Here is a 27,554-nt window from a genome sequence, read left to right on the forward strand (position 1 = left end):
CATCAGTATAAAATAAACACATACAAACTCCCATACATGCTAGCTGAAAAATCAGCAGTCATTTGTACCTTTTTAACATTCAGGCCTAATTAAAATTATGTTTAGAGTAGGTGCAGTTAAAATATATTTATGTTTTCTTTTATATGATCTTATTAGCTATGCATCACCCCACATATCTCTCCTCCTTTCACATGATGATATTTGCCATACTTTTGGATATATATATTTATATGTAATGTAATGGGTTACATTATATATATATATATATATATATATATATATATATATATATATATATATATATATATATATATATATATCTTTTTTTTTTTTTTTATGTGACAGCCCTATATATAAGCACTTGTCTTTCTTTGGTTGTTGTTCTTTGTGTTGTGTATCTATTTGTCCTCAGGGGTAGGATTTGAATTTTGTTTAGAGGTGTAAATAATTTTTGCCATTTTTCCATGAGTCATTCATTGCCTAAGGGCTTTTTTTTTTTCTTTTTTTTTCTGAAAATGGATTTATTATTAAATAAATTAGCTATTAATTTCCAATCAGGTCAACAGGATCAATTTATAAAAACATGAACCTAAAAACGTGCACAAAGATGTAAACAGAGTGTAAATGGGATAGTTTTCTTATAAAGACATTTACATCAGTATAGCAGATCATGTCACTGACTGTTGGAATCTCCCTTTGAGACACAATGCCATAAATGGTGTAATATTCAGAAAGAGAACTTCTGGGAAAATGGGGCTGACTTCAATCTTGTTATTTCAGCTGTGTTAAGTACATATTTTTAAGGGCCTAGGCCTACTTTCAGTGTCTGTGACACAGTTCACTCAGACCTACTTTTGCTGCCAGCTGTTCAACACAGCCCAGTTACATAAGAACCCCTGGAATTAAGACTTTCTCTATTTTCATAGAGATTTAATAGCATTTTATGAGTAATTAAGAGGTCAGTGTCTCAACATTGCATCTCTGCATTTAACTAAACATGTCTTCTGCGATGTCAGATACAAAATGAAGCAAAAATGCTTTTAAAATCTTAGTTACTTGTGAATCGTTTAGACTCATGTTTATATAGACAGTCTCATTTTATGTTGTGGGAGGTGCAGACCTTGTTGTGCAAATGCCAGTTGACTCACTTACACCTACTATTCTTCTTGAAATTTTCAGGATTTCAAAGTTGTTGTTCCACTTGCTCATCCACTTTATAAGATCACTTGCACTTCTTGGTTACACAGAGATTTATATAGAGATCATTTATATAGATCAAATGAAAGAATTCAACATGATAAAATAATATTTATTAAAAGAAGGTTTTAAGGGAACACAAGGAGTGGTTATTTATTGGCTCAAATCTACACAAAACCATGTGTCTTTCTTCTTTAATAAACATCTCATCTTCTCTTGCAACTAGCATTCAAGTGGAAAAAAACACATGCGCTTGCGTTTAATATCACATTGAACTAAAGTGTATTAACTTATTAGTAATGTATTCATTAAAAAAGGTATAACAAAAATATTTGCAAAGAAAACTCACAAAACTAGAACTATAGTATTGCTTATGAAATTCAGCAAAGGGAGCGCACAAATATTACAATTCATAAAAAGCAAGCATGATGCATCACAATTTGCATTGTTGTAACTTTATATTCCTTTCTTTTTTAATCATCAACCATGAAGAAAATGTCTTGAGAAGCCCTTTTGAACAAAAGCTTATGCTGAACATAAATAAAAGAGTATTGTTTTGGCTTAAAAGAGTCCATCCAGTGTCCCATTTTAGGTTTTGAAAATAAAACAGTAAAATATGTGCCCCCCTCCAAAAAAAAAAAAAAAAAAAACCAACATCAAAGTAATTATGTGGTCTTTGTTTGTTCCGCCATGCATGTTCTTTGAAGCCGGTCAACCAGTGGCATAGAGGCTGCGCCCATGTGCAAGAGTTTGTGTGTGTGTATGTGTATGTGTATGTGTATGTGTGTGCGAGTTGTTTATTCTCCATTCCTCTTTATTTGTGATTGTTGTTCAGGAAAAGAGGCTGCGTGAATACTGGTTGCGTCTGCGAGCAGGCAACAGGAACCGTTCGTCTATAGTCACTTGTTTCACAGGGACACATGGGGGAGGAACACCAGGAAATCCCCATAAACCACAGTCCAGCTGCCATGTCAACAAATGTGCCATGGAAACTGTTTCTAGGTGGCACGCTCCTGCCCGTCCACTTCCTGTTTGGTTCTTCTCAGATTGCTTTTCATTTTGACAAACTCTGGGGTGTTTTCTTGCTCCTCTTCATTCTTATGTTGATCCAGTTCCAGCTAAACAGGAAAAAGATCATTTTGGTCAATCATTTCTGGATCCGCTCATTGTACGCCTATGTCTTGGGATGTGAGGGGACATACCTGTTCGAGCGTCTCTCGTCTCTTCATGAGCTCGATCTCAAGGTCCGTCCTTTTCTGGTGTGCCTCCTGCTCCTCTTTCTGAGCCTTAAGCACCTGGTCTCTCTTCCTCTTCTCCATCACTTTCTGGAGTTCTGGTTTATTCTGCGGTGCGAGGCCCCTGTGATTAAAAAAAAATGATGATGATGAGATGATGAAAACACTTGACAAAAAGTAACTAGATTTGAACATTTTCTGAAAAATTGTGTGGTTATTAACACTGCAAAACTCGCCACCATGATGCAAGAGTGATAATGGATGGTTGCCAGGGTGTTGCTATGCAGTGTTCTGGGTCATTGCTAGGAAACCCAAGTCAAAAGAACCCACCCTAAAGTCTAACACTGTTCTACAAAGGATGTGAGTGGCGCGACGCAACTCGTCAAAAGCAAATAGAACCCATTATAATCAACGATGCTGTCTACACTGGATGCGGCGCGACAACATATTCCTGACAGTAAACTGATGCCATGTTCTATTTCAGACGAACTTCAAGCATTCACGCTACACTGTAAAAAAATATTGCTGTGATTATTTATCACAACTTAAAATTCAACATTAGAATAAGAAATAATGTGTTGTTTCAAGTTAAAAAAGTATGTGTTTGTGCTTAACTTAAAATATTAAGTTTAGTTAACTTTAGTTGGATATTTAAGTTATCTCAACAAATTTTAAGTTGTTATAACTAATTGCAGCAACATTTTTACGGTGTACTTCTGATACGAAGAATAAATGGATTTGCAACAGTTGACAACTGTCACGTTTGATGAAGACATGATGGCTCAAGTCCTTCAAAGCAAGTCTATGGGAGTTTTTTGATAATGCTTTTATGATCCATAATTGTAAATCTGATCGCTTAGAAAAGTAACAGCACACCTCTTTTCAGAAAGTTTGGGTTTAAAACCATAACAATCCATTTCATGATTTTGTTCAGAGATCTGACTCAATGAAAGAGCAAAATGACTCTAGCACACTTCAGGGTAATAATCCATAGGGTTACATAATGTGACTGAAAATCCTGATTGCCCCAAATAGTTGTAATCCAGTATGGATGGATTCCTGGGTGGGTTTTAGGGATTGGAATTGGTTCGTAATGTCCAGAAGCTGCTGTACATTTAGAGCATATGGAGATTAACGATTTAAATTACAGTACTTTGCTGTGACATCTTTGTTGCGTAATTCTCAATCTCATGTTTCTCAAAATTAACAAGCCTAAAACCAGTTGTTTATGAAACACTTCCAGTTAACTCATTTGTAATGAACTTCAGAGAAACGCATCTAGTATATTTGGAATAAGTCCGATGCCAATGTGATATCTAAAAGGGCAGATGACTGAGAATAAAACAATTTAATGATAAATAACTACAATAAAAAATTTATTGAAAATGCCTGGCTAATGTAACAATTCATAATTTATTTCACATTTCTCATTTTTTCTAAAAATAAAACTATTAAACTCATTTTCAGTTGAAATAAAAAAAATTTTTTAAATTGAAACAAACCTGATATAATGTAAATATAAAAACTTGAAATGTTGCCATTGCACATAACTGAAAAGTTTAAATTGAAGTACTAAAATTGCTTTTGTAAAAAAAAAAAAAAAAATTGTTTCAGCTTTAATTTTAGCACATAAAATTACTACAACTTAACTCAAATTAAAATGAAAACTGAAAATATAAAAAAGCTAACTCAAAATATTAATATATACTATATAATAAAATGTATAAACAACAAAACAAAAAGTCTTCTTCTGCTGTATTTTAACATGATCCAGCTCTCTGCCTGGCACAGCACAGACTTGCTGACTGCTTTGTAAATCCTTCCAAAACTTGTAGACTTGTCTAGACTAGTATGAAGAAAAAACTAGAGGAGCTAATGAGAATATCAGAGCTGAGAAAATAGGAGATTAAATGTTTTGGCTATTTGGATAGCGGTTATATAACTATATGGCTCCCAAATAAATTAAAAAAACATGGAATTACGAGAATCTCTGCCAGGTGAGAGTAGAAACCACATCTGCCCGTTCTCCATTTCTGTGTCATGTCATTGATTTAGTTTCTGAACACTATTTTACTTTCTCCCTCCAACTATTCATTCTTCTCTGAGAAATAAGAACGGCAGCACATCAGACATTAATGGAGTGTGTCTGTTGTGCTAACTTTATGAGTGCAATAACATATCAGCTACATGCCACAAACTTGATACGAATAAACAATGCATTGGTGTATGATTCAGGGCACAGATCTTATTGATGATTAAATCCATTAGCAATGCGTTGCCAAGCGGAAACTAATAAAATCAACTAAAAAAACATCTCTGCAGGACAGTGGCCCTCAGAAGAGTTTGAGACAGCTGGTCTAAACTATTTCAGTAAGGAAAGAATAAATAGACCCATTCCCACATTCAGGCTTAAACAACATGCAGCCTTTTCAAAGTCAACTCTTCATTGGCCTCTTGAGCTTTGCTGGTTGGTACATTAGTCTGACTAGTGGACTTTTTGAAAGCCATTGTCTTTACTTGAGCTAGTATTAAGATAAGGATGTGTACTTGTCCATAGGTGTGGTTTTATGTTTGCATTCTCATTGTCGTTCAGAAATAGTTGGGTCCATGTAAACAAGCTATATTTCTTTAGTGAATTGATTTTAGGATAATAAATCGGCTTGCCAGACACTGTATGTAAAAGGATAGTTCACCACGTCATTCCCATCAGTGTTGTTCTGAGTGTACATACATTGAAAATCAATGGGATCCAATGTTGTTTTGAATATGCAGGTACAGTATACCTGTATCTACAGGTTTGAATGACATACAGATTGCCAAAGTTTACTTTTTAGGTGAACTATCCTGGGATGGAAAGATTAAAAATACTTTTGCTCTGTGAATGGATAAGGTACAAACATCTTCAGGAATGCCAGTGTGTGTCGTCACCGATTATAAAACACTGCCGTTGCTGGAACACACTGGTCCCTTGGAAACTGCTAGAAACAGACACTTTGTCCTTATTTGTGGATACTCATCACAGACAGCTGGGCAATATAACAGAAAAAAAAGCGAATGAGACAGATGAATAGAGACAAAAAAGAAACAAAGCAGAGGCCGGCCTCGATTACATAAAAGACCACCCTGCTCCACAACCCGATACATTATCTAATATATGATGCAACAGACTATATATAGCCTGACCTCCATCTCTCCATCACTCTGTGTTCTTCACCTTCTGCCCTGGCTGTAGAATTGATTTCACGATTCTGAGTGTACAGAAACACTTTGAGTATTAGTGTACAGCAGGGTGGGAGGCAGACAGAGGGTGGGAGGCGAACAGAAGGTGGGTGTCAGAGAAAGAGAACAGAGAAAGAGAACACGGAAAGGAACATAGAAAGGGTAGGAGGGAAGTCTAGGGGATGCTGTAATCCTTCTTATGTAACTCTCCATCTTTCAGCATCCCTCTGAGCACCACATCTGGAACTAATCCCATTTAGATTATGGAAAAGTTCCCTTTTCCTAAACCAAAACAAGCACACACCCTCAATTATCCACTCTCTATCAAGTAAGACTCCATAACATCTTAAGGAAAAATACAAAAAGTGTGGAAATTGAAATTAGAGCCCCTCTTTCTTGAGGGTCTTCATGATCTCAAGGCCTGCAGTGATTAGATCTAATGTACATCCACAACCCCATTCGTAAAACCCCTTCATCGCCACTAAATAAACTAAGTGTTTAGTTCATTTAGCAGGGACAACGGACAGTCCATGACTGCCCCAAAAGTAGCTAAATAGCTAAACTTCATCTGCAGTCTCTGGGCAGAAAAGAGTTTGATTACACTGGAGATACTGTATATCCATACCGTACCGAAACGTTACACCTAGGGATGCATGATATATCGGCCACCATATCGGTATCGGCCAATATGTGTTCATTTTTAATGTTATCTATATAAGCCAATAAATAATGGATTATTTCCTTCAGCTGAGACACTTCAGATGCGCACTGTTCGCCATGATGGTTTTGAATTGCTTGAATATGATTTGAATCACTTCAAAAAAGGAAAATACAGTTAAGTGTAACATGTACTGCAAGTCTGTCATATAGTCTACATAAAATTATAATGAGAACATTATAATTGTGTGCTTGGTATATGGCTTTTATTGGTGAGATTTTTGTTTTTGTAATCAGGCTTTAAAAAATTATATAAAAATTTGGAATAGGATTTATCGGCCAATATATCGGTTATCGGCTTTCAAATATAAAGAATTATCGGTTATCGGCCAAAATGTTCATATTGGTGCATCTCTAGTTACACCTCTACACCAAACCCACCACACACACTTTTGGAAAATGTTACTTTAGAAAAACGAGTGATTTATACAATGTTTAATGTCACATTTTGTAATATTTGCGTCTTTTATTTTTGTAATATGGATTATATTGTCATCCAGTTTTTCAAGGAGGCACTGCCTTCCTTTGCCTACTCAGAGTAACAATTGAATATTTTATTTATATAACAAAACGTTTTTTTAAACAAATCTATACATTCTATTCTCTCTCTTTAATACAAAACCTGCGCTTGTGTGTCTTTCATACATTTTTACTATTCTGGGGGCAATCATGGAGATTTTTCTCACCCAAGAAAATATATATATATATATATAAATTGTATAAATTGAATACAATAAATTATGCAAGCAACACTATTTTACAAGTCAGCAGACCTGCATGAAACAAAGACTTACAGGTATAATAACAAAGCAACATCAAATATTTTCAAGTACAATGCCTGGAACCTGCTTAAGTATACATTTACCCCTAATTGGGAATCACTGTCTGGAATAGATCCCCAGCGGAGGATTCGGATTCTCTATTCTCCCGCACAAACAGATTTCTACATGCTCAACTAATGTGGGAGGTGAGAATCAGTGGACAGGAGTTTATGTAATCATGCTGGTAACCGAGACTTCGTGTGGGTTATACATTTCTTGCAACATAACTGACTTGTGCCGTGACATATCAGTTTTTGTTAGCATCAAAGCTGCAAGAACAACTTCTACCCTCAAGGGATCTTCCTAATAACTTCCAACTGCAAAATAAAAAACTGTTTTACGTAATAAGGAGCATGTGTATACACTTGCTGTCACAATTCATCACCACTGAGAATGAGAGAGACGGAGAGAAAAAAAAAGAATGAGGCAGAGAGGACTAGAACGAGTGACTCAAACTTATTGTTTCCAGAGCATTTTTCCCCGGTTCCTGTCTGCCTAGATACAGGACACAAGCACAGAGGGATCTGCCAGGGGGAAATCATTAATCTTATCCTGAAAGTCCTCTGGGTAGCATCAGCTTTCAGAAAGACTAACTTTTTAAGAACTCATTTCTGAAATATGCAACAGTGGAATGCCTCAAATTGATCTTTATATGACGCATAACAAGTCATATAGGCATTTATCAGAGAATGTTTGATTCTGATTGATCAAGTGTGACCAGGTCAGATATTTTTTATGTGTTATATAATATTTTTTCATATCACCCTGTTATATGAAAAAGTATGGCAGTAAGGACTTGTTTCAGGTTTAACGTCACAAATAAAAGAGAGTTTATAATTGGCACGTGCCCACACATCACGATCAGATAATTTGCCAAAACTGCAGTGATGATGAAAATGATGAACATATTCATGTGAGAGGAGAAAATGTGATTGCAGCTGAGTTGGGGCGTAACAAAAACGAACAGTGAATTCTGAGAGGAAAGACACAGAGAAAAAAGTACAGATGTAGGAGGACTGATCAAACGTAGGCTGTATGTGCATCACCTTTTCTGGTTCATAAGGAGCTCTCTGTGTAGGTCCTGGTGGTTTCTGGAGGACTTCACCGGGTTGAGGAGTTTCTTGGGCTTAATGAGGTCATCGCCATCACTGTCCATATAGTCCGGCTCTGCCATAATGCTCCGCACACGGGACAGTCCCTCTGGTATGTCTGCCTGGTCCAGACCTGAGAAAAAGACATAAAAAACACATACATTTTAACATGTTACAACATAAACAAAAGGTGCTGCAATTAAATAAATAAAAAACTTTAAAAGTGCTTATTAGCTAATACAGATGTAATTAGCATGCACACAGACCACAGTCATGACAAAAACAGCACATTGATCAATGGTTAAGTGTTTATAGAGATGGCAATATGCATATATGACAATTATGCCACGTAAAAATTCCTTGACAAATCAGGTGTTTGAAAAGCATAAACCACATTTCCTAGAGTATCTGCATTTTAATATGTCAACAATAAAACAATATTTTTGACATAAAACAACAAAGAATTACGTTTGCCCAAATGGCCCATGGGATCAAAATACATATTTTAAAAAACATCATAATATTAATAATAATAATTGCAGGATATATAGGGGGAAATCCATAGTTTTGGTTTCACTGAAACTTTCATATCAGGCAATAAAACTCTCTCTTGTTGGTTTATCTGATATCATTAAATAGAAGATGAATGATGAGCCCATGTGACTTATCTCACATGGTTATTTGTTTACAGCTGGATGGATAGCAGACACTAGTTTTACACTAACAAACAAGCATGTACCATTCATCACACAGGCAATTAAAATGTTGAAACAACCAGCAATTTGATAAACTATATCTGAATAAACATGATAAACACCACTTAAAATACTTCACATGATAGTATCCATCTGACACACATATAACTATGTGAAAAACATTAAGTACATGTAGGTCAACTCAGTATTTGGGTATTTTTTCTCCATTTAACTATTCTAATAATTAACAATAATAAAAAAAAATATAAATAATATCAAATTATACTTTTTTTAAACCTCAATTAAGATACAACATATATTTGCAGGACTATTTTAAAATACAGTGAAAAGGTGAATAAAACATTTAACGACAGTATCTAAAAATGTACACTTTCACGTATACATTAAACCTAAAATTGCACTGTATTCCAAAAAATGCATGTCCATGTTATCTGCCAGCTACTCGCATACATTTACCCCTCCAAATCTCACCTGGAAGGACTGGAAACACGGGGTATCTGAACATGGTTGTCATCTCTGCGTTTGAGCGTAATTCAAAAATCTCAGGATATTAGGAACTACTTCCCACAGCTAGATGAAACTGCAGCTCTGTATCTCCGACAGAGCGCTGCGCACTATAAACAGCTCTTCTGACTCCGCCTGATGCTTTATTACCTAACAGCCCACCCACCCCTGCCAGAGCAGCTCCCTCAAACATCCCGGTTAATCTTTCATCACCCGAGATAGAAACATCAAAGAGTGTGGCCTCAAATACACGCCAATAAAATGATGAACACTCCCAACTAAAGAATTCACACAGGTGTGCTTCCATATATAGAATAAACTTTGAGCTTAGAGCAATTAAAAGAAGGAAAACATTGAACGAGATGGGGATACAGAAATGTAAACAATATTTCAAAGAGCTCATAAATCAGGGGTGTTATTTTTTAACACATTAATGTGCATTACCTCTTTTATAATCTTCTTATAACCTTAGAAATATGTAATTGATTTAGAGTAAACAGTGCAGGTTTTTGGTGTACAAGATGGCATACTGTATTTATATCAAAATAAAATACCAACACTGGTCTGTAATAGTTTATTACAGGATCAAAGATGTCCAATAGCCTATTTGTGGTACGTAGTGTAGTACAATTTGAGCTGCAGTTCATTTGCTGACCACTAGAGGTCAATCACGTCAACAACCAGACACGAGCCAAATGACGCACGAGCCTTGAGTTTTCACCGTCCTGACATAATTTAATTTTAAGGAACAATATGAAGACATTCCAAACACAGTGCGAATGCTTCAGACCCAAGGGTGAATTATGTCACTGCTTGAAATGTGTGACACTCCTTCAAGGACAAAATCAACACTCTTCATAGGCCATGTTTGCTTACAGCCTTTTTTCACACTGTTTAAATGCACGTAATTGAGAGGCAACATACGTGCTTTTGTATTTTATTGCAATAAATTGTTTGCCCATGCCTATCACCTCAGTGTTATTTACAACCAGTAATTTCATTACACATTCAGGAAGAATACCTTGAGGAAAGAGGATGCTGGTGTTATTACCGTAATGCTGTGCGTCAAAGGCAGCTGTATAATGTGTGTATCTGCACTTAAAGTTCCTTTTGACATCAGAGTAGTTCCTGTTGACAGAATGTGTTGAAAGTGTGTGCTGAGAGTTTCAAAAACTCTTAACATTTCTCAAGTCAACATGGTACAATGATCTTATCTAGTTAAAAGGATAGTTCAACTGAAAATGAATGAATATTTTGAATGAATCAATTGATTCAGCTGACAAAACCGCTCTGGGGTGCGTTTCCCAAAAGCATCATTAGCCAACTATGTTCACAAGTCCCGCTGAATTGCGTTGGTAACGACGGAAGTTGCGACCATAGTCTTTGGGAAACTCACCCCTGAATAATTAGTTCCCAAATGAGACTGATTAAGTTTTTTAATGCCCTGACTTCAATCGATGATCTTGACTACGTGGTTATCGATAAGGTTATCAGTGAATAAAGACTTGCGGTCTGTTTCCTTCTCACAAAGCGATTATATTGCGTCAATATGGCCCAAAAGTCATAAAACACTTTTATGGCGCTTTTTTTCCAAACCCTCATTCACTGCAATTCAAAATATTTTGACTTTTGTATTCTGCACGGAAAAAGTCATACAGGTTTGGAACATGAGAGAGTGAGTAAATATCTTTTGCTTTAACGGGTATAAAACTTACCATTTCTATAAATATGTAGGCCTATAGTGTGAACTACATTCCACTTCATGTCACAGTATCAACAACACTTTTTGCAAGGTTTGGGCACTGCTTATGTGCTTAAGTCTCTGCACATGGAGCCCTGCAGGACAAGTGCATTTAATAAAAGGCCCAGATCTAGCTTTTAATTACAGAGCTGCACTCTTCAACCCTGCACAGACGCCTCTATGGTGACCACCACAACACTAAACGCATGGGTGGGTCCAAGGCTGAGCATTTCAATATATTTTCAGATCGATTGTGCATTGATAATTATACACCAGACAGAGCATTTATTTGCATGCATACCTATGTTTGTGCATGTACTAAAGGAATGCTTGTAAACTGTTTAGTGACTCATTAAGGAGGACTGGAGGTGTTAGGCAAGCATCTGTTTGCCAGTCCTCAGATTTGTACCTTGTTCCAGCTCAGACTTGCACATGAAGGGGACAGCTCTCATTTAACATCACAATACTTATGGGCGATCATGCATGTCAGCCAGATTTGCATTAATGTTTAAACGCTGCAGTGCTTTTGTTCAAGGTCCACTTGAAGTTAAGACTTAAAATTCAAGTAATAGATGTTTAGATCAAATCATTTAAAATTATAACCCTAATTCAAGTGATTAAACTTAACTTGTACAATTCTTAATTGGTCTTCAAAATTGGGCAATATGCGTGATATTGGAAGAGACGGGTATATCATGACAAAACTAATTTCCTTGATCTTTTGAAACATGTCATTGCAAAACACACTGTAACTTTCAAGTTCCACCCCAATACAACAAGACTAAGATGGTACTAAGATGCTTTTCATACTTCTTGAAGACATGCACATAACCACCACATCTACAAGTCAATGATTGATGTTCACAAACTTGGCCTATATTATTCCTAACACCAGAAGAACTAACAATAAAAAGTGGGAGTGTGTGTGTGTATGTTAAACCTTATGTGCTGCATATCATTGAAACAAGCTTGCAATTTTTATATGACCTTTACAGCTAGTGAATGGCATTTATATTGTGTTAAAGAGACAGACAGACAGACAGATAGATAGATAGACAGATAACAGTTCTTTGGAATTGTAACTTTGTAATAATTTGGAAACTACATTGCCTGGAATTCTAGCAATTAAGGCACAAGGAGATTTCACTGGAATTGTGGGGGGAAAAAGAGTTTATAATGACTTGGATGGCCCTTATCAACCCTCTCTTCCAGACACACACACAAATGCACATGCCTACACACTTCCACAATTACAGCTGGGGAACTGCAAAAAAGAAAACACCCACACCTCCCTTTGAGCACTAACCATTACTGCAAATGATCACACAGCGACATCATGATTTCTGAGTGGATATATACTTGGAATATTGTTTGTGCAGATTTGCTAAGACTCATGCTGTTGCATGACTTCTTTCTAAAGATGACTTCCAAAATTCACAGGCTTGAAATGTGACCCCAACAGCATGATAGTGAATTTCAATACAGATTGTTGCAATATTTTCAACAATATGTATTTGGATTAGTTTGTTTTTAAATAATTGTATTGATTTTATGGTCTACATCATAATAGGACAAAACAGAGGGAAGCCGCACCTTAATCAATCACCCTAAGCTTCCTTTTCCAGTCATCTCTACTATGCCCACACACACAGACCTTGAACGAAGACATGGGGTGGCAATAACAGGAAACAGACAAACTCTAAAAAAAAAAATATATAAAAAAATTCCCTTGCCATTTTGGTCACATTTTGGAGATGAAAATGAAGCTATTTGTGAGACTCGAGTACTGGGACACACACAGAGAGAGATGAGGAGGAGGTGGAAAGGATGCCACGTCTTTGTTCCGCTCTCATTACGGACAGAGACATGCAGGGAGGAAGGGAGCAGCTGGCAGTCTATTGCACCATCTGACCCTTATTGGGCACCATTTACACACGGCAGGAGGGTATATTAGTCCCTCCCCGATCCCAAAATCCCTTTCACTAGTACTGTAGTGCTGTCACTTTCACCTATTCTTAATAATGTATTCATTTCTAGCCTAACACACTTTTCTAAACACAACCAACCCCTATTTCTGGCATAAAGGCCTTTCCGGACCATCCCCCACATCCCACCCCAGCAGTCATTACAGACCACAGAGGTATCAATTCATATCAACAGTTCACTAGACGATTCATTTTCTCATGAACAGCCTGTCTTCTCATAACAGGAATGAATCAGACCACCACTAACCAGCTAGAGATCTGTAACTGATTACATGTAATCCTTTAAATGAATAGTCCAGGCTAAATATGCATCAGTGGCCCCATAAACAAATGGACTCACTTACTCTTATCTTTGGCAAGTATACTGTACATACAATTTTGCTTGTTTTTACAAATTGAAACAGGGGTCTTAGTTTTAGCATTATTTTTACATAGTCAAGTCACCTTTATTATTTATAATCACTCAAAAAGAGTGATCTTAAATATTAACAATTAGCCAATCGATGCACACACAAATGCAAAGTTTGGTTCTTTAAATTTAGAAGACAACAGCAAAAAACAGTCACACTCATCCTAAACTGATTTTTAAGCTGATTATCATCTAATTAATTAAGCTGGGCCAGTGGAAAATGTTAAATCTCATAAACCAAGGGTTTTCCACAGCACAGAGAAATCAACGTTTATGGGTTTCTCTTGAAGGTCAGAGGTCAGACACTTCATCTTACTAGCATTAAACTGCTTGACTCACCCCCAATACATTAGCCATTCAAATGAAAAACAGAAAATAATTGGACTCCACAGCAATAAGGTTGAAGCCTAAACTGCCATTTAAAGTCTGTATGATTAAAACAAGTCACTTGTACAAAGCACAACCCTGTTACAACTCACTACAGTCGAACTACAAAATAACAATAAAAACCGATACAGTCCATATGCCAATGCTGAGACAAAACACCAACACAGCGCCTGCACTCATGCCATCTGTGGACGCACCTGGGCATTGCTGTTGGGGGTTGTGTGTCTGCTGCAGTGCAGAAGAGCTCTGTTATACACTAATAAACACAAGAATCAGGTCAAAAGAGATAAGTGCATCTGGACTGACATATTTCTCACGCTTGAACCAAAAAAAAATACAATCTCTATTCCTTGTGCTGTCTCTATTATTGACTGTCTCTATTATTGCTGTCTCTATTATTGACTTTGCAGCATGTAGTGTTTTTGACATCCACAGACACCAGGTCTGTGGATGTCAAAAACAACACTACATGCTGCAAAGTCAATAATTCAATAGGCTTGATTAATGAAACAATGTTGACATACAATATGGCAAATAATGTTTTGCAGCTGTAAACAGCTTGTATGAGGCTATAGCTGGATCAGGATGAAAGGTCTAGAATTATTCAAATTTCCGGTCTGAGTGAAGGCAGGACCTCTGGCATTTCAAGGCCTGACCTCGAGTAGCCCACAAGAAAATGAGGTCATGTGATGAAATGTCAGGACACTGCTGCATATTGGGAAAAGGAAGCACTTGTTTATGTGTGCAAGCGCGCAGTGGCAAATGGGAGTCTTCTTGAGCAAAGAGTTGCTCCTAGTGACACAATTCGTAGAAATGTGGGCGTTTCCTCTTAAAATTAAAGAAAAGATCCTAGTAAAGAAAAAAGTAATTCAGAGAACAACTTAACCCTTAAAAGAGGACTTAAGGTCCAAAACTGTTAGGAGTATGGACGGGGACTTTTAAGAGGCTTAAGAGTTTCTTTTGCAGCTGAGGAAATGGACAAAACGTGAAGGGAAAGAAATGTGTTGCACACAATGCACGTCAGTGAGTTAATAAGACCCTACACATTAGATCGTGCAGAGTCATGTTTGTGACCGATCTTGCTAACATCTCCGACAGAAATGGAATAACTACTAGGGATGTCACGGTACCAAAATTCCAGTAGTCGGTACCGATACCATTAAATATTTACGGTTCTCGGTACCAATTTCGGTACCACAGCAAAATCTGTTGGAACTATTTTTCTATTTTATTTAACTATTTGAAAAAAAATATTCTATTCAATTCAATGACTTTATTTATGACGGTAATCATAAGTAAATAATACATATAAGCATTAAAGGCTACATGCTGTTTAAACGTAAATATTGCTTATAAAAAAATCCAATGGAGACGTAGCTAAATCTACTGTACAGTAGCCTAATTATTTCTGTCAATTTCTTCTTGACAAATTATTTTGACGGGTTGCCGTGACGTCCTTTGAGTTTCTGTATTTGTATGATATGACGATAGTTTTTTCTCAAATTAAACGGTAAAATGCTCATGAAGTGACTCTCAGAGTGGCTCTGGAGATGAATTTCATCATGTCATCATATCGTGAGGCAGCAGAGACTGAAAACAGCGCGAGCGTCATTCGTGCTTCAGTGTGTGTGTGTGTGTGTGTGAGGTAAATGAAACCGCACATCTGCGCCATTCTTTCACACAGAGACAAGCAGAACATGCAGGGTTAATATTTAAATAGTCTTTTTGCAGTTTAATATACACAGACACATATATATATATATATATATATATATATATATATATATATATATATATATATATATATATATATATATATATATATATATATATATATATATATACACACACACACACACACATACATACATACATACATATACATATATATATATATATATATATATATATATGTATGTATGTATGTATGTGTGTGTGTGTGTGTGTATATATATATATATATATATATATATATATGTGTGTGTGTGTGTGTGTGTGTGTGTGTGTGTGTGTGTGTGTGTGTGTGTGTGTGTGTGTGGTATATATCGGCTACAGACAGTGCTCCAAGTAAAAAAGTTAGTCTGGAGCCCCGCGCTTAGATAAAAACATGGAAGCGACTCAAAGCAGCTGCCTATTAGTGGGTACCGACTATACCCGGTACTACAGAAGTGCTGGTATCGTCACATTTTCAGTACCGACTTGGTACCGAAGTACAGGTTTGACAACACTAATAACTACAGTAACATATTTGGCAACAGGAAAATGCAACTATGCAGCAGTGATGATTTGGGTCTGTCATATCTATATCATATCTGTCATATCATATCTGTCTGACCTTCTATAAGCAATGTGATCGCAATCAATTACAGCACTTTCAGAACCTGTGCCGCTGTTCATTTCCTGTCAAATATGTCACTCTCAGAAAAAAAAGGTACAAAAGCTGTCACTGGGACAGTGCCCTTCAAAAGGGTTCTAATATGTACCATTTAGGTACTAATATGTACACGTTTGGTACCAATATGTACCTTTGAGGGACTTAAATGCACTCTTTCGGTACAAAGGTGTACCTTTTGAAAAGGTGAAACAGGAAAAATTACACCTGTAATTTAATTTCTCAAAGTGAGGGCTTAAAATAGACCCTATACTTAAAAAAGCGTTTTTGTTTTATCTTCTTGGACAACCAACCAATCACAGTTGGGGGTCTGTCCCACCTCCTCACTAAGATGAAAGTTGTGTCTTTTCCTCACTTAAGAGTTGCTCTCAGATTGGTCCTAAATCGCCCATAAGCTAAGACTCCTACATAGAAATTTAAGCTAAATTAGGAGCTTTCTGAGAGGATTCGGATACGGGCCCAGGTCTTTTGTACTTAAAAGGCTCATGTTATGCATTTTTTTTATATAATTTCATTGTTGTTTCTGTTAGTCAATAATGTTAGTCGAGTGTTTTTTGAAACAAAACGTCCCATAATTTAGCTTTTCATAACCTCTCTCGAAGAACACGTTTACACGACAATGGTGTTCTAGAAACGGAAACATTTTTATTTTGCACTCTCACGTGCAGACAACAACTTTGTCAAAACGATCCCAGTTCACGCTATAGACTGTAAAAAAATATGGACGTAGTGTCCGTGACGTCACCCGTAGGTTTCTGAAGAGCATTTTTGAAGCCTAAAAGTGGGCGCAGCCGGCCGTCGCCATCTTGGCAGCGCGTCACTCCCGGATAACAGAAAATGGGCAAAGAGGCGGGATGTGGGTGGAGCTGAGGTGCCTGGTTGCCAGCAGACAAACGGCTAGTAGTGACAGCAACGGCAATCCACCTGTCACTCAAGTGACCACGCCCTTAATTATGCAGAACTTTAAGGCTTAATATAATTTAAATGGATGAGTTACAAAAATGAGTTCACCGCCCTCACAGTTGTCATGAACGGCAAAATTAGCTACAGACCAAAAGCAATTTTTGTACCAGGCTGTAAACACATTTTTTTCGCCAGTAAATTAGGGCATTTAACATGGGGGATATATGGAATTGACTCTCAAAGCCTGTCTCTAGAGGCCAGTCGATGAATTGCAATTTAAGTCACTTCCGAAAACGACAAAAAAAAAGACTATTATGCATGTCAGACCAGTAGTTGGCGATGTCACTTTGAAAAGAAACATTGCGTGAACACAGACTGAACACATAATACACATTCCATCCCCGTTTACACAAATTCATGTTTTTGACAATAATAGGGGAAAAAAACTTGCGCTTTGAAACTTTGCGTTTTTAGGCCCCCAAATAGCCGTTGTCGTGAAAATGAACGTCCAAAATGCATTAAAAAAGTGTTCCAGTTTTAGTTGAAAATGGTGTAGTGTAAGTGCCCCCTAAACTTTGATACAACAATACGCTAAAAAGCCATCAAACAGGTATATAACTTGACTAAATAACGACTAAGTAAAATGAGAAAGTAGATGTTGTTTGACAGTACAACAGCACTGAGGAAAACACATCCTCCTCACCAACTGCCATCCCTTGGTTTAGGCATAAGAAAAACGGAAATTCGTTGTGTATGTGAGCTGGTATTGTGTCTATTACTGCATTGTACCAAATTACCAATAGCTACAAATCCATCATGTATGCTATATGTACAACAAAAGACAGAAATCTATCACTTGTGCACAACACACACTTCATATTTTCAATCTTACTCAATCAGTTGTGTGGGTCACAACTTTATCTGATACTAAATATCACACTCTCTCGACATCCGTGTTCAAACATCCGTCACACCACCTTCTGCTTAACACACTCATTTGTGCCTTTTCTCAATTCTGTGAGGCTTAGTACAAACTGTAAAAGGAAAAAAACGACTTCCTGTTCCTCTCACCCACCAACCCCACATGTCCTTATTAACCTCAAACTTTTCTGCTCTTGCTTCAAGTCTTTACTTGACTCTGTTTCAGCTGTGACCAAACACCAAATGACTATAAAAGACTGTCTTATGACAGTCATGAGTGAGGGTAAAATGAGAAAGCAATGAGTTGAGTGTACGGTGTTAGTATTAACTGTAGATTATGTTAGTTTTGTGGGTGTGTTGTTAGAGAGAGAGCTCCAAAGGAGAGACACTGCATGAATGGAGATTATTCAGCCAGTGCAACACCATGTTGTGTCATACCACTGGAATGTGATGAACCTGCAAAGGCTTTCTAATACACACACAGAGAATTTGCCATCACCTTAACAAAACAAAAACTCTTTGAATAGATCTATACATGGCATACAGGTCTTTATAAAAGTTTAATTTCAGTCTAACTAAAGCAATAATTCATATTTAGACCATCTGATATTGCAAAGTCCGACTAGCAGACCAAGAAAACGTGATTATAGTCAGGATTGGTTAAGGGTGTATGCATGTTAATTGGACTACAATGGACTCAGCATTGTGTGCTTGCTCCAAAAGTTGTTCCGACTCTTCTTCTTTATGAAACATTATGCATTAAACGGAAATTCTTTCCTTTCGAATGAGAACAAATTTATGGAGGGAATTTGTACATCTGGAAAATGATTGGATTGTTGGATCGTTGTTGTGTGATAATCGATAATTAAAATAATGCAATCAAAATTGACAATTCTTGTTTATTATGGAATATTGCAGTATTTATTATAAATTATTTTCTTTCCACATCATTATTTAAAAAAAAAAATCATATGCCCTCATAATCTTTAATCAAAATAACTTCCCCCCTCCCACTTGCAGTGACATCTATTCCCTTCTTTGATGATGCGTTTACTGGCATGAGGGCGGGACAATCCGTCACTCACATAAGATCACAACAACAGCAAATGATAATGATCCAACGATCCGAACAATTACAGACGGACAAAATTAGGTCCCGTCAAAGCGGCAACCTTCCTGTCTCTCTCTTGAAACCAACACGGAAGTGACTTAAACTGCAATTCATCGACAGGCTGCAAAAGAGAGTCAATTCCATATATCCCCCATGTTAAAACTTTCAAGCAGAAAAAAATGTGTTTACAGCTTGGTGCAAAAAGTGGTTTTGGTCTGTATAGCTAATTTTGCCCTTCATGACAACTGTGAGGGGGTGAATAATTAATTCATAATTAAGCATAATTAAGGGCGTGGCCACTTAAGTGACAGGTGGACTGCCGCTGCCGTCACTACTAGCCGTTTGTCTGCTGTCTGTTAGCCGTCACGTCACCCCAGCTAATCCCGCCTTTTTGTCCATTTTCATTTATGTTGTCACGTCCATTTTCGTGACGCGCGGTGACACGCTGCCAAGATGGCGACGGCCAGCTCCGCCCACTTTGGGCTTCAAAAATGCTCTTCAGAAACCTACGGGTGACGTCACGGACACTACGTCCATTTTTTTTTTTTACAGTCTATGTTCCCTGCTGACAGAATACATGTGGTAAAGCACCTGGAGCAGAGATCAGTGGCTGTCTTTGCCTAACATTTATATGTATTATAACAAAATCTCAAAAAATCTTTCTGGTCTTAAAGGAATAGATCATCCAAAACTTAAAACTCTGTCATATTTACTCACCCTCATGTCGTTCTGTATGACTTTCTTCTATGGAACACACACACACAAAAAAAACATATTTTGAAGCACTGAAATTTGAATATTTAAAATATTTTCAAAATATCTTGTTGTGTCATGATATAAAGGTGAGTAAGTGATGACAGAATTAAAATTTTTTGGGTGAACTATCCCTTCAAGCCAAATGGTGCAAGCTAAACCTTAACCAGCATCTCCATGCTCAAGTCACTGTTACTGGATCCCTCATATACATACATACATACTTACACCTGACCCGTTCTGGACAGTTGCTTCACCCCTGACCATATGGGGACTAGTTCAGGGGTGCAGCAACTGTCCAGAACGGGTCAGGTGTGTGTAAGTATGTATATGAGGGATCCAGCAACTGTGGGCTATAGAACAAAGAGTGTGGAACAGAGGGCCCATTGATTCTGCTCAGCTGTGGCCAGCACCTGCTGGGTCACAGCTTACGTTAAAGAGGCGTGTGAGAGGTGCTAATGTATGTTTGGGGACGTGTGTGTGAATGCATGCAAAAGGATGTGACATTTAGGATTACTGACTTGATTTAAAATAATGAAAAATCGCAGAGCACACTGGATTGACACATTGATCCGTGGTGCTCATGTAGGCAACATGACTTTAAATCTATGTTCATTGATAGACCTTATTCCTCCCATCATTTGCTGTCCTATTTCTATTTTACTATGACTTAAAGCGACAGAAAGTCAGGGGGGAAAAAACTAAATCTACAATTTCACATAGACTACCCATATTCTATAACAAAACTTTCCAGCGTTTACACCGAAAACATCAATTAAATACAGGAATATACAGGAAAGTCTAAAAACTGCAAACACTACCCTTCAGAGGCGTGACAACAAAATGCCAACTGCTGCCTTCATGATAAAGAGGATAAGCCATCAAAGAGTCTGCTGACCTGGCACTGTCTGTCCCCACAGACAGATGTATTTAACCTGAAAGAAAGAAAAACTACAGGTGTCTGCATACCATTTGTGTGTCTGCTTGAAAACAGACAGCAAGTTTTGTTAGTGGTGCTTGCTGAGGGAAGTATCACTATTACTATTGCTCATTCAAGGGAAGTATCACTACTAGGATTACTGATTTGAACAATAATGTAACCCTAAACTTCATCAACATTTGTGCTATGGACAATAATGATACCTCAAATCATGCAGCTTGTTGAAGAGCGATCATCAGATAAATGATTTTTGCATTGCAGATGATATAACAGGTGTACAGTAAGTAACCTAACCACCTAGAACATCCTTGCAACCATCTAGAGCAATGGTTCGCAACTGGTTTGGCCGTGGGACCCACATTTCCCCATGGTCATTAAGCCACGACAGAAATTTTTAGGAATTTGAACCAGGCAAATTTATTTCTCAGAAATGGTTGACACACAAGTACCGTCCCACTTATAGCATTAACTCTAAGAATATCGCTAACACTGATGAATAAACATTATTATAAGGTAAGGCTATTATATAGCAGTCCCAAACTAGATTTGTAAATACAATAACGTTCGTAAGTTGGTATGAGCCACCAAACAATCTTTAAAAAAATATAGAAAATCACACAGAGTGAAAATAAAGTGGTATTTTGGGTTAAGGTTATAGAAACTACCATTACCATGGTAAATACACAATACTAATATGAACTGTTAAACATATGGACACTGAACCTGATGAATAGAATGAACATCCTACGTGCAAATCCTTCCCAGCTAACACACAACGTACCAGTTACATAATTTATTGGTACGTTTTGGTAATTTCATGACTTCCCAAATGACAACGTAACTAAGACGTTGCATGCTCGTAATTTCATTTACTCTTTCTTTATGCATGTCATGCATATCATGTTTGACAAGACAGGAAAGTTTGTTTTTTCTGAGGTGAGACTTTTTATTTCATAACAATTTACGAAAACAACGCAGTTGCTTAAACTGTGTCTGACAGAATAGTCAACAGCGTTCACGCACATATTTCAAAATAAAAGTCTCACTTCAGAAAAACATTTAGAACTATGTTTTTGTTGTTTGACTATACACTCTGCCACCCAAACAAACCGGTCTTGCAATCCACTTTTGGGGTGCGACAGTTGATCTAGACTAGAGCGTCCTCGCAATCTAAATCCTAAAAAACACCTACAACTTCCTAGGAACCACCTGATACACACTAGAAACCACACAGAATATTCTAGCAATTATGGCTATCATCCTTTCTTCACAAAACTGAGAATATCTAGTTATAATGGCACATCACCTCTCAAGCGTTTTGGGCTTCTATTAAGACAATACGAAATGTTCCACAGGACAGAATGTTTCACCCGAGTCTGTGACATCCTGATATAGATTTATCTTGTGGTCATGAATCAGACACAATATCCATTAGGCTAGTCCAGCCTTCCCTCTACCCTGTGAGCTTTCTTGGACCACGTCGGTTGAGAGAGAAGAGGTAGTATCTGATTGTCATGTTTCTTTGTTTGATTTAAGGGGGGGCGGGGGGGAGAGATGCGAAACAGAATGCGAAGCAGCTATTGGTCAGATTCGACTAAAGGATTTACAGACAGCTGTCCGTGTCTGGATTACTCTACAGATCTATAATTCACACAAAAATAGCCTACACTTAAACTCGTGTGCAAACAATATGCAAAAGCTACAGCTTACACACAGACCTTTATGATGGCGTGAATGACACAAATTACAACCACAACAACAAGACAAATAGAAAGCAGCATGCAATTTCCTACAACGGAATTCTGAATCTGAAATCAAAACCATTTTAATTGAATGATGCAACTGTGATTCTGTTAAACGCTGTGCTAAATAAATCCCATCCTAACCCAGATTTATTCTCCAAATGATCATTTCTCCTACTCAAACTGCACAAGATATCGCTCTACGCATGTGTTCATGAAAAACAAACCCTTATATATATTAAACAAAATCCTGCATCACACATGTAACTGCATATTATCTCATTTCTCCTCTTCTGTCTCTCACCTAACATTAAGCCAAAGACGCTTGAGACATTAATAATGGGTTTGGGACAAAACTCTTTGTTCGTGCCCCAACAAAAACACAGTATGCACTTCTATTTGACAAAATAATGAATGCAAAACTATCTGTTCTACAACTTCCCATCACCATCCACCAAACAACAAATCCCAACGTCGACCCGTTCTTCAAAACATAACACAAGCTGTTTAGCATAACAACTCAAAATCCAGCCCCTGGGTGTCAGCGTCACCACAGAAATCCATGGCAACGAGAAACAAAGAACATAAACATGCACTCTGTGCTTTATGATTTCAAACCCTATATGAATATTGCATCATGCTTTAATGAGCAGATATAGCTCAGAATCCTTTGTGCGGCTGAGACACATATGCAGTCATATTAAAATGATGTATTATCATCATTTTAAATATGTATATGAGATACATGAGAAGGTATGCGTTATAAACGGGCAGACAAGGGAAAACAAAGAGACCTGTCAAAGAACAGCTCTGCCTTAACAGAACAAAGCACATTGAGCATCACGGAGACACACACACACGTGTGAACACGCTAGACCAAAACAAAGATCCATTTCAATGCGCTTCAAGTGTACAGAAAGGGCACTGCCCCACAACAGAAAGTAGTTCCTCTAAAGCAACATGTTCATTAGGTTAATCAATATGCTGCATATAAATGCAAACCAGCATGCACTCAATATGCAGTGTAGACAAATTCAGTCTAGACCCGAGCATGCTGCTGACTCACAGTGTGTTCAGATAGCTAAAAAAAAAAGGTAATTCCCAGTATACCAGGAAACTAATTTTTTATATTTAAGTGCATTTAATAACCACGTCAAAGTACATAGGCTACACAGTTTAATTGTCCATCTAATTTTCTATATCTCAAAGGAAATTTGAGAAAGGTCAAATTAAGGAAGCAGAATGCACCCTGGGTTGACCCCCATGAGCTTACTTGAGAATAATAGCCAGAACAGTTTGGACTGGATGTTACTGCAACACTTCTTAATGTAACCAACCCATGACCTAAAATCCTGTTTTGTAAGGCTGAGGACATCGTGTGACTACCGAGAGAATCTCTAATCACTCAACTCCACTGTCCTACCCATCCACAAGAGACAAGCATCATCATGTACGGGAAGTCTGAAGTCATGTCTTTCTCTCTAGCTCACTTTCTCTGACACATTCACGGTAATACAGAACGGAAACCACACACGGCGAATGATAGATAGACAGCGTGCATGTGTGTGAGAGAGAGAAACAGATAAAGAGATAGGCAAATAGAAACTGGAAGAATTCACTAGCACTAGTGGGGGGACTGGTTCAAAGATCAAAAAACAGATGTAAGGCGTTTGACAAAACAGCCTCCAAATTGCAAACACATGTGCTCGGAACCAACCCCTTGCTACCCCCCCAATATCCCCTCTAATACAGAAAACCAGTTTCGATATGATCACACTGAACATTAAACAACATACTGCAACATCTCTACTAACAAGCTGATATTTATCAGAGTCAATGTGGAGCATGTGCTTAGATTATGTTCACTTAAACATAATATTTACTGTAAAAGTAAATTAAAATAACTCTAAAACATCTATTTTTAGAAATATACAAATATTATTAAGTTCCCCTGTAGTTTTAGTGTAAATGAGAAGGTCTAAGGAATGAATAAGACAAAAGCAACACCAAACGGAAATCTCTGACACTAAATGAGAGACACTGTAGTACAGTGAGGAAAACATGACAAGACAAGACATGACACGTCCCATGTGCTTGGAATTGCTGCTGACTGAACTACTATATACTTTTTACTCAACCTGCATGCATTATTACTTTCTGAAATGTAGCCTTTTGTTCAGAATGTCAAAATAATAGAATAAAAAAATAGAAATAAGAAATTTGAGATATATATATATATATATATATATATATATATATATATATATATATATATATATATATATATATATATACACACACACACAAGTATATAAACAAGAAATATGAAATACGTCTACTTTCATTATTTCAAACATTTGTTTGCCATTGTTCTGTTGCGTTCTGAAGCGCGTGATTTGAGCGCTTTATTGTTCTGTTGCTCATTGTTTGATCTATTGTCTCATACATTCACTATGCAATCAATATTTCACATGACTCTGTTCATAAACATTGTTTCCAATAACGCGAGTCTCATTTCCACTACGACAAATAACGCGTTTCGATGCAAAGCGTCCTGAAAACAGACACATTCAAACACACACACATACCTTAAAATCAGTCCTGAACGATACTTCTCTATGGTAAGTGACTTCAGATCAACCTCAGAAGGAAAGACATCAGTTCCCCTCTTCTTTTATGAAGGTGTGTCTGTTAAATCTGTTTTTTCTCTCTTGGAAACAGTTCAGTTGTAGACAGGACCCTTAGAAATGTAAATTAATACTTGGAGTGGGGGCGGGCGTACAATATGACCCAACGCCTAAGTCACATGCGATGCTCCGCCCATTTCTCCTTATGATTATTCATCAGCAGGGGAGACCCCGAAAACTGTCTGGGCGTGGCGCAGTATCGGTGGGCGGAGACTCTATGGGTACAGCGTACACAAAGCAAACGTGAATGTAGATTAAAGGTATAGTTCACCCCAAAAATGAAAATTCTGCCACTCACTCTTATTTTTGTCCTATTACTTTCAGAAAGGACCTGGCTGGACTCTTCCATGCGCTGACGATAAATGGAGCTTTCTAAAAGGAGGCAATCTCACTATAAAAGCATCATAAAGATGTGCTTTATATTCAAAGTGTTCTGAAGTCATACGATGCCATTGGGCGAGGAACAGACTCAATTATAATATCCAGTGTACTGTTTTTATGGAACGGGATCGTCCAGTTTTTGAACAAGTCTAAACCGATTAATTAAAAAGGTACATCACAAACGAGTTCATCCAGTTAAAAAAAAAAAAAAAAAAAAACAACAACACACAAATGAAAAAGTAGTTGACAGAATTTGCATTTTTGTATGTGTTTTTAATTTAATTATTTATTTCCCCACTACATTAAATTATAACACATTCTTTGTTTAAATGAATCTAAATATAAATAAGGATTTTAAATAGCATGCAGTCATAATTTTACTTTGTTCACTGGTTTCTGCACGTAGACTATTTAAAATAATCGGCTTAACTGAGCCTGGACCCCAAAAGCCCCACAACCCCCATTAATCGACGGGATTTGTGCTTTTTTTCTCCCCTTTTTCCAGTAGAGTGCAGCCCCGCCCTCGATGCCCCTTGCTGATACACGTGCTCGTGTGGAACGTGTGTTGCTGCTCTTCTGCTGTGTGTGTCTGTGTAGGCTACAACACCGGACTTCCGGTAACTGGGTTGGCATGACAGCTACATCATACAGTAAGTTTAGTTCAGAAAAAGTTGAATTTTCTGTCAAAAACATCAAATATTTGAGATAGGAGTGAGGAGCAAAGAGTCAAGAGAAATTAGCCTACTAATGTCCCTCTCTCTCTTTACCAAACTAGATTTTTTCAAACTAGATTTACCATTGTTACTTAATATAATTTCTAATAATTAGCCTACTAAAGTTTCTTAGACTGTTTAATGGATATCCAATGGATATTCATTTAGCCTACTAGTGTTTTAGCTGTAATTATGGTTAAAATGGAAGGAATAATCAATATCTTGTCTGAGCACTATTTTGCAGTCATGCTTTCAAGTCTCTAATAGAGACCAAGTCAAGTCTCCCCAAAATATGGGCATTGTCATTGCTTTGTTCCTTAGCCAACCACACCCAAATAATAAATTAAATGAATTAATTAAATTAAATTGAAAGTAATTGAAATATTTCACAGATTCATTATGAATTTTTGTATTTTTATATTTTAACATTTATATTTGTCATTTTATGAATAAATGCTCCCTCAGAACCAGTTTCAGGATGATACATTGATGTAATGCATTCCACTGTCGTGGTTCATGTTAGAGAGCCTTTATAGAACTACAGGGGAATGAGTCATAACTGCTCCAGAGGTTACCCAGAATTCAGTCCCACCAGACATTCGGGGAACATATGTGGACGAGAGGTTACGGGAATTTGGGAGGGGTCCTAATGTTTGGATGGGGGGTTGGGGGGGAGGGAGGGGTCAGGCAATCCCAAGTCATTCTTTCACAATCTCTGAGCACTAAGAAATGAGAGGGACTTGGAGGGAAACAAAACTCTTTTAAATATGTGTTTATACAAGAAGTAATCAGCCAGATTTTTGTGCAGTCATTCATCCTAAAATTACGTGCAATCAGATTTGAACTTTTCATTTTTTTATGTACAGATATGTCATTTTTTTACTCGGCCGACATCATAGAAAATATAAATTTACAACCAGATTTGTTCTTATAAGCAATAATTGTAGTATACAGATAATGTTTCCGTTATCACTCCAGTTTATCTGCAT

The 27,554-nt window shown here is 37.2% G+C and overlaps 1 protein-coding gene across 3 annotated transcripts; it reads right to left on the minus strand.

Moving 5' to 3' along the window:
* Window positions 1-1,288: 1,288 nt before the first annotated feature.
* fam107b (family with sequence similarity 107 member B) lies at window positions 1,289-25,558 on the minus strand. Of its 3 annotated transcripts, none has more exons than XM_084124135.1 (4): window positions 25,373-25,558; window positions 8,236-8,413; window positions 2,400-2,556; window positions 1,289-2,315 (listed from the first exon to the last, which is right to left on the minus strand). In XM_084124135.1, the coding sequence occupies exons 2-4, from the start codon at window positions 8,361-8,363 to the stop codon at window positions 2,196-2,198; spliced, it is 405 nt and encodes a 134-aa protein (XP_083980261.1). In that variant the 5' UTR covers window positions 8,364-8,413; window positions 25,373-25,558; the 3' UTR covers window positions 1,289-2,195. The 3 variants fall into 3 exon arrangements, with proteins under 3 accessions (XP_083980261.1, XP_083980262.1, XP_083980260.1); XM_084124136.1 differs by lacking the exon at window positions 25,373-25,558 and adding an exon at window positions 20,067-20,088; XM_084124134.1 differs by lacking the exon at window positions 25,373-25,558 and adding an exon at window positions 9,468-9,632.
* Window positions 25,559-27,554: the final 1,996 nt, after the last annotated feature.

Source organism: Abramis brama, assembly GCF_963993115.1.
Source record: "Abramis brama genome assembly, chromosome: 9".
Lineage (NCBI taxonomy): Eukaryota > Metazoa > Chordata > Actinopteri > Cypriniformes > Leuciscidae > Abramis > Abramis brama.

What these genes read in the sequence shown, in the direction of transcription:
- fam107b (XM_084124134.1), bottom strand. Translation starts at nt 9,510, where the DNA reads ATGACAACCATGTTCAGATACCCCGTGTTTCCAGTCCTTCCAG. An exon ending in CTCCTTATGAACCAGAAAAG is followed by an intron (nt 2,557 to 8,235) that starts GTGATGCACATA and finishes TTTTAATCACAG; the next exon opens with GGGCCTCGCACCGCAGAATA. An exon ending in GACGAGAGACGCTCGAACAG is followed by an intron (nt 2,316 to 2,399) that starts GTATGTCCCCTC and finishes TTTCCTGTTTAG; the next exon opens with CTGGAACTGGATCAACATAA.